Source organism: Alosa pseudoharengus, unplaced genomic scaffold, assembly GCF_046254945.1.
Source record: "Alosa pseudoharengus isolate Yale_2024_CS ecotype anadromous, Long Island Sound unplaced genomic scaffold, YU_APseudo_1.1 YU_APseudo_1.1_scf_6, whole genome shotgun sequence".
Lineage (NCBI taxonomy): Eukaryota > Metazoa > Chordata > Actinopteri > Clupeiformes > Clupeidae > Alosa > Alosa pseudoharengus.
In genome coordinates, this window is record NW_027468848.1 from 36600437 (window position 1) to 36616457 (window position 16021).

The 16021-nt window shown below is 44.8% G+C and overlaps 1 protein-coding gene across 4 annotated transcripts in view; it reads right to left on the reverse strand.

Annotated features, from left to right (window-relative positions):
• LOC143105492 (uncharacterized) overlaps positions 1 to 16021 on the reverse strand; it is a 57361-nt gene that overhangs the window by 38726 nt on the left and 2614 nt on the right. For 2 of the 4 annotated variants that reach the window (XM_076269452.1, XM_076269449.1), the window contains exons 2-4: positions 10535 to 10637; positions 5330 to 6776; positions 4687 to 4777 (exon numbers count right to left, since the gene is read on the reverse strand). In XM_076269452.1, coding sequence (XP_076125567.1) covers positions 4687 to 4777; positions 5330 to 6765 — 1527 coding nt within the window. In that variant the 5' untranslated portion in view covers positions 6766 to 6776; positions 10535 to 10637. The remainder of the gene's footprint in view (positions 1 to 4686; positions 4778 to 5329; positions 6777 to 10534; positions 10638 to 16021) is intronic. The other 2 variants (XM_076269451.1, XM_076269450.1) reach the window with 2 other exon arrangements.

The window sequence follows — 16021 nt, forward strand, 5'->3', positions numbered from 1 at the left end:
GACAGCTGGCCTAACATTGCGGTAGTTATTATTTAGGGGGAAAAAAAACCCTTAATGCCAGAGGCTTATTCGCAGATGTTCGAACATGCCACTTGATTACATCTCACCCCAAAACCTGCTGGCTGACAGTCAATACAGTAGTCAGAGAAATCGAGGCACAGCCACTGAAGCAGAGAATGGCTTTCTGCTAGACAAAGGTGAGCCCTGTCTACACCTCTAATCCCTCCAAAAAAAAAAAAAAACAAGCACCGACAGCTCCTTTAAGTGATTACAGCCTTTTCTCACTGAGAGCAGTGCCCATCAGTCAGCGATATTGCCAGACAGCTTTGTCACCGATTACTGACCACGGGTGACAGAAGTAGTATACTGTCTGACATAGCTACTCTAGACTTCAAAATGGATTTATATCCTATTTTAGTGTTTTGTTTTACCAAAACAATTTGAACATCTAAATGATGTTAAAGACAAACCAGAGTACAAATGACAAAACTCATCATTGTGAAATAATAGGGAGCATATAAAGGGAAATATAAGTGCTAGACCCAATAGCCCTTTGCCAAGAATTTCTATAATTAACAATAATAACATGTTGCTTCCTTCTTCCTTATTGTTAGTGCAATATATTTTTTTTACATGAATGTTGGCTGTTTCATCAGATAACTACCAATTACATAGCTTTATTAATGAGCCATGTCAGTAAAGCACTTTTGAACGTGAAAGTAGTCAGAGACCACAGGGGGTAAAAAGGAGGGGGTAAAATCCATACAGGTGTGGACACCGAAAGAAGATCTGTGTCAGCTTTGTTTGCACTGACGAAGTTGGGTGGGGTGCCGAGTAATCAAAGCTTTCTCTCGCTTTCTGACCTTTCCCCTGGGTGTGTGTGTGTGTGTGTCTGAGTGAGTGAGAATATTTCATAAATCACCACTGTCACACGGCACATGACTAATACCCCAACTCAGGTTACAAGCCTTTTCAACGGCTCCAGCCTCCCCTCTGATATTAGAGATCCACACCAGAAGAAAAAAAGCTGGCTTGCCATTTCTTTTTCCTCTAAACGACCAAATGGAAACACAGAGGGAGGTCTGAGAGTGATGTCATATTTAAGCTATAATTTCTACCAGGTATTAATTTAAGCACTAAAAGCCCTTTGACTAAAACATACATTAGTTGTTCCTAAAGTCATGCAAATTTGTCAAAGTCAAACAAAGTCATGGGTAATAAACTAAAAAACTTGACTCTGTCTACAGGGCTTTAGGATGTCTTAGGGAGGGCCGCGGGAATGAAGTAAAATCACATGGAAATGCGGGCTTAAGTAGAAAAACATGCAAACTTTGAAAGCTGACTGTTGGGCTTGGTCCTTCAAGGGAAGCAAGAGCCATCACATCGGTACGCTAGTGTATTGTCATATAATCCCAATCTACTGACCTTGTGCACCCCCATTCAGCCCCCAGGTCTCTTAGATCTGGCAACAAAGACCTTCTCCACATCCCCCGCTCTCGGCTAAGGCAAAAAGGGGACAGACCCCTCGCAGTCACTGCTCCACGCTTGTGGAATCAGCTGCTTATCTGATATAAGAACTGCTCCCTCCATCCCTTTAACTGCTTTTAAATCCAGGCTCAAAGCCCACCTGTACTCTCTGGCCTCTAATGTGCTATGCTTGCTTTCTGTGTCCTGCTGTTCCTTGTGTAATGTGTAGATGTATGCGTATGTATTTTATTTTTATTTTATTTTCATTTATTTATTTTCTTTATTTTTCTTTCTGTTTTGAAAACAACACTTAGGTCAGTGTAAGCTGTATATAAATGAATTTTAATTACTTGCTTACTACATAAGTATAAACAATGCTAGTGCCTGCTAGTTGTGCTGTGCAGGTGTTGGTCATAGTGACACGACAGATTACGCAAACAAAACAAAACTGCACAAATAAATGCACGGCCCTAGGGATATTATAAACTGTCTCAGATAATAAATACGATCCTTTCCTACAGTCTCACGAGACAAAAAAAATGTATTAAACAGCTATTTGAAAAATATCTGAATGGTTGCAAACAGGATTGCAAACTGCATGCAATTTCCTGTGCTACTCAATGCTGTTGTTACTGCATAGAGCAGACAATGGGGTCCAGACACACTGAGGAACACTATGGGCCAGTCCTAGTCCTGGACTAAACGTTCTTCTCTCTATGGACATCTCCATTGTACCTCTCTTTTAGGCTTTTTCACAAACCCAAAGATAGAGTCTGACTACAGCTTAGATATACAGGGGTCAGACAGTAGAAAAAGGAAACGGGTGATATTTCGAACCCTATATTTTTGCCAATGTTTGGACATAAATAAGTCCCAACGGTACACAAATCGTACATGCACTGCAGATGTCCTGTACTTGATGTAATAACCAAGATGTTGGGGGCAGCCGTGGCCTACTGGTTAGCACTTCGGACCTGTAACCGGAGGGTTGCCGGTTCGAACCCCGACCAGTAGGCACGGCTGAAGTGCCCTTGAGCAAGGCACCTAACCCCTCACTGCTCCCCGAGCGCCGCTGTTGATGCAGGCAGCTCACTGCGCCGGGATTAGTGTGTGTTTCACCTCACTGTGTGTACACTGTGTGCTGTGTCTGTTTCACTAATTCGCGGATTGGGATAAATGCAGAGACCAAATTTCCCTCACGGGATCAAAAGAGTATATATACTTATACTTACTTACAGTATATTTATGTTTCACTTTTTACTGATCTGTGCATCAGTATGTCATAATGTGACCTTTCTGACTTCCAACAATTGATGGAGTGCAAATGGCTGGGACCTCGGTAACAAAAAAACTGATGAGTAGTTAAACGTTTCGAGTCACGCTGGCATACCAAAAACAAGAAACAACCAGCTCTGAGAAGCTCAATATTAAATAAGAAACATATTATTCAACCTGGAGTTTCCACTATTTTGTCCAACCCCTGTTGTAAATAGTCAGACTTCAGGTAGTCATCGAAATTAATCCATTGGACAAAGCAGTTTGGTATTTGTCCACCTCAAGTTAATCTATGATAGAATGATCCAGGTACTGGATAAGCCTACAGTCCAACATAAAATGGCTTTGTGGAACTAGCGCCAGGTCTTTGGATTAGTCCAAGTATGGAACACCAGCACCATACTTTGCTAGGTTACGGGGACGCTGTCGAGACACGCCGCTCCGTCTGGACTCATGTTTTTGTTTGTTTTTATGTCATGTTTGTTATTTTATGTAATGCCATGTTTATTTTTTGTATTGGTTTGTCTAGTTAAATGTTTTCCCTATTTATTTACGCTATTTTTGATAGTTTTCGTGTTATTCTTAGTCGTTTTTACTGCTTCTAAGTCAGCTGATGTCGTTGACATTTGTCCATTGGGAGCTTGCTATGGCTAGCTTTTGCCCTAGCTTGGCATCGGACATCCTTCCATCTATCCGTGAGCGGTGCAGCACTTCACTGTCTGGTCGAGGAGATCTCTCGGGACAGCTGGAACTAGGCTAGCACTCTGCGAAAGATCTGCCGTGGCCGCCGAGCTGTTGCTGACCTGCAAGCTGCCATGCCAACTGCAGACTGACATCCTTCCATCCATCCGTGAACAGTGCACTTCACTGTCTGGTCGAGGGGATCTCTCGGGACAGCTGGACCTAGGCTAGCTACTCGGCGAAAGATCTGCCGTGGCCGCCGAGCTGTTGCTGACCTGCGAGCTGCCTTGCCAACTGCAGACTAACGTTAACAGTGAAGAGCTGCAATCTCACGGAGCAACAAACGGTCGCTGTTAAGTCCACCGAATTGCGGATCTACACGATCGCCCAGTACTTTGGACTGTGCTTCCAGTCATCTCCAGACTGCGGTCTACAAGGCCTAGCTTCTAACGTTAACGTTATCTCCAGACTGCCAGTGAATTCACCAGGTTGGTCAGTTGCTAAAGAACTTTGTTGGCATTGCATCGGTTGTGAAGACACAGCTCTGTGCGCAGTTTTCACGGATCATCATTGCCCTTGGACATTTTCAGCTGGTTTGGAAATTGGACTAATTTTAACATCACTTTTCCCCCTTTTTAAATATATTTTCTTTTTATATTTATTCATTTGTTTGTTGTCTGTCTTGTATGTATTGGTGTCACGGGTACGCTGGCAACTACGTCCGGCATTTTTTGTATTTGTTATTTTTTAAATGTATTTGTCTTGTCTTGATGTCATGGGTACGCTGGCGACTACGCCGCTCCATCCGGCATCGTTTGTCTTGTTGTTATGTATCTTGTTTGTGGAGCGCTTTGGGTTGCACTATGTGCATGTTAAATGCGCTTTAAAAATAAATCTGACTTGACTTGACCATGTGTTTTGGGTACACAAAATTCAGACAACATATAGCATTATTTCATGGCCTCCTTACGGTTTCTGTTTTTCATACTTACTGTTTTGCCACTAGCAAGAGGAATTCAGAAGTACATAGTTATGTTTCACCATCTTACCAACAGCGTGTGAACACACACTCACACACACACACTGGGTCAGAGAAATTAGGTCAAACATTTTAGCATACAAACATGTGGCCCTTGCACAAGGCCCAATTATGAGCCTTTGAATGCATAGTCTCTCCCCCTCTGCACTGAACAATGGGTGAGGATTTGTTGTTGCCTTCACAAAAGGCCCGGTCTTGCTCACACTGCTGGCCGCCATTCTCACCTTTCTGTGCTGGTCTCCTTCACTGTCCACAAGATCTTTACTCTCACTTGTTGGAGTTGTGGGGGAATCAATGGACTTCTCTGAACCAAAGCTGTGAATTGAAGGTGGACATTGTGGTTATCAATCCCAATCTCCACAAATGTTAAAAACATTACATACATCAAGGTCATTGTTTGATCATAGTGCTGTTGTATAAAAGGAGAATGTCGCCTAGGAGTAATGCGTATGATGTGGATATATTCCATTCAAATATTGCGACAATACACACAAGACGCAGTGACAATGCAGATTGAAGATGCATCAAATACCACCTGCCCCATGTGAATTAAAGGACTCAAATGCAACTACAATAGCATCTATTTTTAGAATGAAAACACTCAAGTCCCTTTATGGTACAACTACAGTACATATTATGTCAGTGACACAAGTGGTTGCAGAAACACCCCCACACACTAGGGTGTGACCACTAGACAAAGGTTTTACATGAGCAAAGCAGCACAGTATAATACAAAATATTCATTTTGGGCATTTTCATTCGTGTATAATAGTGTATGATTTCAGCATATGACATTTAAATGTTTTCCCTGTTTACATGAGAAAGATTTTTTTTTCACTTGAAAAAGAATATCATAAATATGTTTACCGCTTGGTGAGGTCTCTTGGGAGGGGGCGTGGCTTAACCACAGGCTTCTGAGATGGGCTTTGAGAGAGGGGCGTGTCTTCCGTCAGCTTTCGGATCCGCTGCTTCACTCCGATGGCTTTGTCTGGGACATCCGGGATTGGCTGTGCCGCCGAGCGAGTCTCCACCCCGTCGGCAGACGTCCGGCCCCCTCCGGGCACGGACAGCGTGGAGGAGTCCAACAGGAGACTGATCCTCCTCTTTATGCTCCCTCCGCCTTTCACCTCCTCCTGGCCCTCCCCCACTTCCTGCTTCCTGCTTTCGCCTATTTCCTGCGTGGTGGACACCTTGCTCTTGTCCTCCGTGCCATCGCCGCTTCCTCTCTCTTTGTCTTTCTCTCCACTCCTGGTCACACCTCTCGTTCTAGTCCTCTCATCCTCGTCCTCCTCTTCGTCCTGCTGCTGCCCTCGTGTCTGTTCTGGCAAGTTCTCCTTGCTGGCAGCTCTATGGTGCACAGTGAGCCCTGCGATCTCGAACCTGGAAGTGAGGTCGGCGGAGAGCGGCCGCCGCCCTCTCCAGCGGGGTCCGGCACTGCCGCTGCCGCTGCCCGAGCTCTGGGCGTCTGGAGAGGAAGAGTTGGGTAAAAAAATGGCCGACATGGGCCGGGGCCGGCCGCCTCTGCCCTGAGGCCTGAGAGGCACGGGGGCGGCGGCCACCTCCATGGCTGCGCGGCCTCCATCTGGCCCTCTGGCGCTGGTGTCTGGCACCGCCTCCGTTAGGCCCACCTCTGTGAGGAAGCCCAGGGACTTGGCCCGGGTCATGGTGGAGCCCGGCGGTTTCTGCAGGGTCGGTCCCGACCACTCCGCTGCAGACCGGCCTGTCTGAACGCCCCCTCTCTTTTGAGGCACTGCAGGTCCGGCTACTGCGGGCTTCTTGGCCATCTGGGAGGGGGAGGGTTTTCTGGGTTCGTCCGAGGCGAGTGGTGGCGCTGGTTTGAAAGGCTGGGCCAAGGGCTTGCTGGTCTGGCCTGAGTTGGGCTTCGACCCCGGCTTGGTGGAGAAGGTGGAGGGCGTCGGCCTGGCGGCAGTGTTGGGGGTGCCGGTGGAGACTGATCGGGGCTTGCTAGCCGCAACACTAGCCAGCGGCGGCTTCGGCATGCAGGGAGGATCTGGCTTGGAGACCGACAGCCGAGTGGAGTCCGGGCGAGGTTTGGGCTGAGGCTTGGGGGCGAGGATGGGCCGGATGGTGGGGTTCTTCTCCACGGCGTAGGGCTTGGGGGTGAGGCGGGGCTTAGGCCCTGGGGCGGGCTTGCTGGGCTCAGGGGTCAGGATGAGGGCGCCCTGGGGGCAGGCGGGGCTCTCCATCAGGCTTGTGTTGCTGGAGTCGGCCAGGGGGCTCAGGTGCAGCCGCGCTCCCACCACACCTGTCCTGCCCGCGTCCAGCTCCACCTGAGCAGACATCCTTATGACAGCTGCCAGACAACAGAAAAGCCTCCTGTTAAGATCTCAACTATGCTGACATACACAGACCCTAAACAGACTTTCCAAACAAGTAATCAGTCTGTTGGCATAATCTACATTTTATTTTATTCCAATATTACAGTGAAAAACATTCTTAAACCATTTAACCAATCTCAGTTGCTGTTAGTGTCTTTGTTACAAATGCTCAATAACCATTTGCAAATCGATTCACAGCTTCCTCACTGACCGATCACAGGTGGTCAGGGTGGGTGGTCTGACATCTGACACCTTAACCATCAGCACAGGTGCCCCCCAGGGCTGTGTTTTGAGTCCTCTGCTGTATAACATCTACACCCATGACTGCAGAGCCAGCAGCAGTCACACCTCCATCATTATTTGCAGATGACACAGTGGTGGTGGGCCTGATCAGCAACAACAATGAACAGGCCTATCTGAAGCAGGTGGATGAGGTAGCACAGTGGTGCCAGTCCAACAACCTCACTTTGAATGTCAGCAAAACAAAGGAAATGGTGGTGGACTACAGGAAACAACAGAACAGAGCTTACAATCCACTTAAGATCAGTGGGCTGCCAATGGAGAGCTTCAAATACCTGGGAGAACACCTCACTGACGATCTAACATGGACTGTTGACACCCAGCACACACTGAGGAAATCTAGGCAAAGACTGTACTTCCTACGTCAGCTGAGGAAGTTCAAAGTATTGGCACCCATCTTGAAGGCCTTTTACTCCTCAGCTGTGGAGAGTGTCCTGACAAGTAGCATCATCACTTGGTATGGGAACTGTACAGCCTGTGACTGCAGTGCCCTACAGAGAGTGGTGCGATCTGCCGAACGTACCATCAGAGCACCTTTACCTACCCTGCAGGAGACCTACAAGAAAAGACTATGTACCAGAGTATGTACTAGACTATGTACGAGGACTCATCACATCCTGATCATGGACTTTTCAAAAGACTGAGGTCAGGCAAACGTCTCTGCTGCTACAAGATCAGAACAGAGATACTGAGGAGGAGCTTCTATCCTCAAGCAATCTGTATCCTAAACACACACAAGACTATAAACTTTTTTTTGTTTTGTTTTCTTACGCACTTGCACATGGACTGTACATACACTGCACTTTTTATTCTCTCTTGCTATTTATTAAAATATTTCTTGATCTTTCTTTCTTCACACTTGCACAGAAAAAGCTGAACACCAAACGAAATGTCACTACATGCTTTACATTAGTATTACTATGTATGTGACAAATAAACCTCCTTGTATCCTTGTAAATATCAATAAACTGAATTGAATAGAGAAAAGTCACTGACTCAAGCACTCTATACATCTATCTCTAGGCCAGGCTAAAAGTTACTGACAGAGGAACCAATTGTGAAGGGTAACAATGACAAAAGAAAAGCAATAATTCTGTAATTCTGCTGTAATTCAATTTCACCTCACAAGAGTGTATTACACACCACTACAATAATTTCCATATTAAAGGTAGCTTGGCCACATAGAGGACTATATGAGTGTCACATCCAATACATATGAAACTGCCCATCAGGAAGAAAGGCAGTACTTCCACAATTCTCTCCCATTCATTGCAGGAGAACTCTGGCATCACTCCACTGCAATCAAACCTTCCCCTTAATATCATTATGAGATGAAGGTGACATAACTTGGAAAACACACTGATAATACTGATTTACAAGTTAGTTTTAATCCCAATAACTGTTAATAATTTCCAATCATCCAAGGCAGGGTTTTTGGACGTCTTTGGAACATGAAGCAACAGTGAGTTGCTTATCTGGTCATGGTTGATGTTCATGCAATAAAAATCATTTTATGGCGAATGAAACAGTATTGGACTTCGACTAAATAAACAAAGGTCCAACACAGGGAGAGCAGTGTGAAATGCAGACTATTGTACTGTTGCTGTAGGCAGTCTGTCTTGGAATCTTGAGTTCAACTTCAATGAGCAAGACAGCCAGGAGGCAAAGTATCTGTAGTCTGGACGGTAACCACAAATCACAGTGCGTGTGTGTGTTTTTTTTTCCTTTCTGGTAGCCTAGGTCATGTACTGTATATAGGTTGGTGGTCCGTGGACAACTACATTGGGGGACTATATAAAATTAAGGCCAAGCAGCTAGTAAAGTACTGTTCCATATCAGCAGTTATAGGAAGCATGTTTATTTGGAAGAGACTGTTTCCTATACCCTTGAACCTGAACTTATGATAGATTGCTGAACTGCTTTAATCTACTGGATTTTTCAGAAGATTTGATTCCTAATGTAACTTGACTTGTAAAGTGGAATCAAATAAAGTATATAAAATATGTTTGTGAGAGAGAGTTTTCTATTAGCAATTTAACTTGTGTAACAAATAAATCAACACTCTTTTTTGGTCTGTTTCTCTATGAAATTTAACTCTTACTTCTTCACCACTTTTCTTCAACCAAGTCAGAGACCACCCACCCCATGTAACACCACTAAATACAATGTTGCACATTCTAACAAAAGATTCCGTTCTGCAACAATTTAAGGTTCTAAAATTCCATGTTGAATTAGATAAACCCAAAAATGTATAAATCTATAAGCCTTATAGATAGGGCTCTGGATAAACCCAAATATTCTTTAGAACATTCATTTTACAACATTCTCATTACACCGGTGTGACGGTAGCTGCTGAAAGACTGTCACTATTAAATTACATTTTACTTCTGCTTTGCTCTATTCTTGTAATTTATTGGATGTATAGTATTACGATCTACACTCCTTTTCACTGCTAGCACTGTTTGTCTGCCACAGACCTGACTGCAGCTTGTTTGTTCACTAGTGATGTACAATCAGCCCCATGGGTCTTACTCCAATTCTGTCCACTCTACCCAAGACCGCTTATTCCCGCAGGGGTCAATAATGTTTAACGCAGCCTAGTTCAACCTTTATTTTTTAATTACAAAGGGTTACATTTAGTGTGAGTGAATGAATTTCAGCTATGCTCTCCTCTCTGCCCGTTACGTTCCGCTCGACTATACGCGCTTCTTTCTCCCATACGCTCTCCGCTCGTCTGTAGCCTTCAATTTTAGCTATAACATTACTTGCCTCTCTAGACTCTCGCCTTGTCTGCGTGAGTGAATGGCACTAGGCAGAGTGTTGAGCACCACTGCAGTCATCAGAGGAAGTGCCTCACTCTCCCACCTCTCTGCCTACTTTGACTGTGAAGCCTCTCATCTATGCTCCTCTCCTCCTCTCTGTGTGTGTGTGTGTGTGTGTGTGTGTGTGTGTGGTCTTCTGACTGGACAGGGGTACCTCGGAGCAAACTCTGCGCATGCAGACAACCACACAACCTGGACAAGAGTGGAAATGTGCTGCAGGATCAACATTACACACATGGACACACACACAGACACACAGCGCTGCTGCTGTGCCCCATGTGTCATAATGTGATCCACATGTGCACTTCCACAGCCAACTCAACAAGACCTCCCATTTCTTAAGTCTCGAAAAACAGGGCAACATGCACAAATGCATAGATACGTAAACATCAAATAAAAACACATGCACACACGTGCACGCGTACACACACACACACACATTATACAAATGTAATCAATTAGGCTACAGCACACCCTCATGCAAGCAAATTCAAAGCTTGCAAGTAAAAGCATTGTAGATATGTGCCTGTGCGCACACACACACACACACACACACACACACACTATTTCTGCTTTGTCTGCAGTTTCTCTCTCTCATGACAATAACTCACCTACCTGGCTGTCAACCGTCTGCAGGGCAGCCCTGGTTTCTGTGGCAACCGCAGGGTGATGTCATATCATACGGAGCAGAGGAGGGTCCAGACGCTGGTACTGCTGGGGGTGGGGAGGAGGGGACACACAGTGTGGTCAGACAGAGAGGCTACAGTAGCCAGACAAACATACACACACACACACACGCACACACACACACTTGTTGCCATCGCATGGTTTAAGCTAAATAACAGGTTGCCTGAATCAAAGCTTATCATTCTGTGCTGCTGTTACATCTGCCAGACAGCGTCGACAAAAAATACACAGAAACAGATACCGCAGACACACACACACACACACAAAACAAGAGATGATTACTGCCTTTACCAACAAGATTGACCTACATCTACAGATTTAGCCTACACACAAACCACCATGCCCAGTACGGCCATGTTTGTGAAATTCAAGCCGTGCAGGACAGGAGGAAATAGAGCAGCTGGCAGAGAGACAGAAATCTGGAGAAGGAGAGCAAGAGGGAAAGGGAAGAAAAAAAGGTACAAACCAGGGTTGGGCACGGATAATCGAATAACCCTTTGTTAGAATTCCAATATCCCTATTTGGTTTTTATGTTAATGCTTTTATGCACTACTAGATCATGCAACGTTAGCAGAAAACATGTCTGCTGTAACCATACCCCTGAAAATAACTGTTAAATGAAAATGGCTTATCCGCACACCTCTAGCAAAAAACAGAGGGGCAGACCGAGGGGGGCGGGGGGCATAGGCATGAATGAGCGAGAGACAGAGCCTGAGGAAGGGATTAAGAGAGAACGAGAGAGAGAAAGAGAGAGAGACAGGGTGTGTGAACGGTGTGAGAGGGAGCAAGCAAGAGGGACAGAGAGTGAGAGAAGAGAGCGAGACAGAGAAACAGAGGGTTAGAGGTGATGGACACAGGGAGTAAATGAAGAGACAGGAAGGAGTGATAGACAAAAGAGAGAGAGAGAGACAAAAGAGAGAGAGAGAGTGAGGAATGAACAGAGAGGAAGAGAGAGAGAGAGAGAGAGAGAGAGAGACAGAGAGGAAGAGAGAGAGAGAGACAGAGAGGAAGAGAGAGAGAGAGAGAGAGAGAGAGAGAGAGGTGGTTGATACGGGGGAGAGAGCGAGGGAGTAGAGGAAGGAGTGCGCTTCACGGGGGTTTGCTGACTGGAGGCAGCCGTGTTTGTTGACAGGAAACGCCTTTGCGGAGCTGGAATGTGAAACGCGCAGAGAGAGATCCAGAGAAGCAGTGGGCCAGCGGAGAGAAAACCACACACACACACAAATCACATATTTCAAGACAACAAGTAAACACAAAGCAGCAGTTTTTCGATCCCCTTCAGAAGATATGGGAGTGCAGAAACTCAAGCCCCGGCAAAGGCACAAAAGGCATAGGCCGATTTCATCTCTCAAACTAAGGTAAACATAAGCATTTAAGAGTAGATTACAAACATGCAGAGTACGTGTACACACACCAAAACAAACACTCTACTAAATCTACTACCGAGTAGGCTACAGCATGAGTGTTGACCTGAAACTGATGGATTTAGCCTAGATTCAACAACTGTCACTTGACTGTAACCACCAGCCAAGCCACAGGAATCAAGCTATTAAGCTACACTTAAGCAGAGCCATGCTTCTGCTAAATCATCAAGCTCAGTCTACTTTGTGGATGTCCTTCACAGCCATAACTGATGATGAGCACATTATATAGGTTAGGGATCGACCGATATATCGGCCAGCCGATATATCGGGCCGATATTTGGGTTTTTTAAGTGTATCGGCATCAGCCGATAAGCGGCTGCGTTCGCCGATAGTTTTTCCCCCGCATTATTTACATACAGGCGTCCACAGGCAGGTCTGTGTTGCTGGAGACGCTGCAATTCACGTGCAGACTGCCCCTCCCCCAAGAGCAGAGAGCTGAAAGCCTGCTCTTCAAGACAACAGTAAACTTTAAACTTTCAAAACATCTTAACTGTTTGACTTAGCTGAAATATTGCCATACACTTTGAAGGTAGAAGCAAGTTTGTGGGTCCAAATGGAAAATGCGAATGATATAGGTAGCCTACTTTATTTAATGCTTAATGCCTCGTTTATAAAACTGCTTGCCATTGTATTTAGGTAGCTGCAAATAGCTAAGTTGTGGGCTATCCGTATGCATGGGGTAGCGGTGGTCAATCATATGATTACAGTAAGTAATGCCGACGTTGTTCCGAAGTATTTGTGGGAGTTTTATTCAGCAACCATCTGGCTGAGTTTTGGACGCGTGTGGTGTGTGCGTCTCCCTTCGAGCGGGCGGAGTTGCCATCGCAGTGATATCAGAGCTTTAATAATGAGAGACGTGTTATATGTAGTTGAATATTAATTTGTGTTGTTTAGAGCCGTTTGCTAATGTTATCATTATCAATCCAGTTCAATGGTGGTTCGTCAGCTACCAAACAGAAGTTTGTGTGTGCGTCTGGTCTCACTCAGTGGGACACACGCATCACAGCGATATGAGAGTGCTGCGCTACCTGAAGGAGAGATTTTAAAACTGAGAGATATGTTTTTATACTTTTTGACGTTGATGCCGTTTAGAACAGAAACATTTGACACCACGTTATTTTCCTCTGCTGATTTATGTTCTGTGGTTGACAAATCTGGCAGCTTTTTTTAGAAAAATATAGACATAGAAAAATTGAAACCATGCAGTCTTAAATTACAAATCAAGCACTTTATTTCAATAGCTAATTTTCAGGCTTATTGTTTTCTTAAATTATTTAAATGTGTTGACAAAGGACATTTTGTGATGACCTGAATTATGTCTTATAATATGTCAGCAAGCAATGCATCATCAAGGCTGTCTTGTAAGATGTTGATGAAAGCATTTTGCACAGTTAACCATTCAGTGCACCCATCCATAAGTTCAATGTTGCTTTTTTAAATTGAGACTTATAACATTTGTTATCATCATTTGTGTAATTATGTCATTTGTATGATGTAAATTTAGGGAGCAAAATAAAAGCAGTATCGGCTCCAAATATCGGCTCAAGAAAATCGGCAGCCTGTATCGGTCATCGGCTTAGGCTGATGGAAAAAAATCGGTATCGGTATCGGCACTAAAAAATCCATATCGGTCGATCCCTAATATAGGTCTAGGTCTGCGTTCTGGTGGTGACGGATTCCTGACATCCGATGGCATTAAAGCCATGACCACATTTAGGTCAATTGGAAGAGCATTCACACCACAACACACAGCCATGATCGGAGTACTGTGTGCATGTATGCATGTGCGTGTGTGTGCGTATGTGTACATAATACGCGTGTGTGTGTGTGTGTTTGCATTTGTGTATTAAATATGTCTGATGGAAATAACATTGGAGTCTAGGAGTAGGCCTACATTGTGAGTGGCAGAGATGTAGGCCTACTTAGTATCAATCACAACAGAATCAGCAAGGCAAGGAACAAACTCACTCCCTTGGCATTCTTCATGTCTCTCAAGATGACACTTGTGGGTGACTACGATCAAACTTTCCATTACTCAAAGCAACACTCACAGTCCCTAAATCTCTCCTCGCTCAATCAATGATTTGGGTGTGCAACCTACAATGTATCGTTAGATTCTACAAGTTCACCTACCTGATGAGTCAAGCCTCAATAGCCGATATCTCACTCTCAACACACACACACACACACACACACACACACACACACACACACACACACACACACACACACACACACACACACACACACACACACACACACACACACACACACACACACACACACACACACACACACACACACACACACACACACACACACACACACACACCTTGAAGTGACAGTCCCATCCTAAGTGCTAGGGGCTGTACAGGATGCACTCTGTGGATCAAAGGTCCGAGAAGAGGGGGGGGGGGGGGGGTTACTACTAGAGAGGAAGCGGGGGAGGGTAGATAAGAGAGAAAGAGCTACAGAGAGAGTGAGATGGGGGTCAAAAGTAAGGTACAGAAGAGGAACAAGAGAAGGAGAAGAACTGATGGAAGAGCAACAGAGTTGGTGAACATGGTTTAAGGCCTCGTCCACACGGAGACGCTTTTTGGGTTAAACACACCGGTTTTGCTTCGTCTTGGCCGATCGTCCAAACGAATCCTGTAAACGCACTGCCCGAAACCGCACTTTTTTGAAACCTGGTCCCAGGGTGGAAAAATCTAAAACCGTAGCCCTTGTGAGTTCGTTTGGACGGCGAAACCGCATACCTGCGTATTGATGATGTCATCGCCACACCTCAGCTGCCCTGGACTTGACACTTATAGTATTACCTAACAATACTAGTTTTCATACATGACATTACCTACAATTACACTCAGTAGGATAAATATCACAACTGGTGCTGCGCAGCGCCAATCATGACTCATTCTCATGACTTCATGAGAAGATCATTATCATGACTTGGTGGACTGAACAGTGTTTTCCCTGTGTTTTCTTGATGCATTTCTAGCTATCGTCGGTGACGCGAGAGAATTATAGTCAGAAGTTATCAGGGAAGTGTGGTGTAAGTTTAAATTAATTTGTGCGTAGTGGCGGTGTCATTAATTTATTTTACATGTCTTACAACATAAATAAATGCATTCATAGTCTAGTGAAGTCAGATATGAGCATACAAAGACGCGTAACTCATGTTAAGCCTATGGTAGATGAGCACTAAATGCGAATGCGATGCAGGCAAAAGTATACTGTTACTAACGAAGGTATTATAGCAATATTATAAATGTGCCGACAGAATAACCTAACTTGGGTAGACCTAGCGTTTAGTAGCCTATGCATTTGCGGTGATAGCCAAAACTAATGTGAATCGCGGACTATCCTACAACCAAAGAAAGTAAAGAAGATTATTTGTACCTGCGTTAGCCAAATAAAGGATGGGACTGCACCCTTCACAAAACGTAAAAATGAAGTTTATTAGTTTTACAGTTGACTACAGTTGGCAGTTCACTATCAGTCCACACAAACAATTCTGGTTTCCTTGCACTAGCCTTTTTCGTCCTAGCCTATTCTGTCTGTTTGTATAGCCTACAGCGCGCAAGCTTTGGTCAATTTCTGTAAGAGAAACAGTGCCACCTATAAGCCTAGGATATGAAGTAACATGTTGAGTCGTGTTGAGATGGATCCGTTTGGACGCAAATATTCTTGATACGGTTCCAGGGAAGACGGAGGAAAAAAAGATTGGTTAGGTACGTGTGGACTAGCCCTAAACCTCAGCCTTGTGGTTATACTGTCATCAAGGTCATGTCAGCAGGACACATGCAAAGCAAACAAGCCATAAACACACTTGGTCAACTGAGCAATGTGATAACAGGACACATATTGTAATTGTTACAGCTGCAAACAAACATAAACACATATCACCACTGTGACTGGTGTTTGTGCCTTTGAGATCAAGGCTTGTCAAGGTTTGTCTGAATGTGGGTATGACTGCACTTGAGTGTT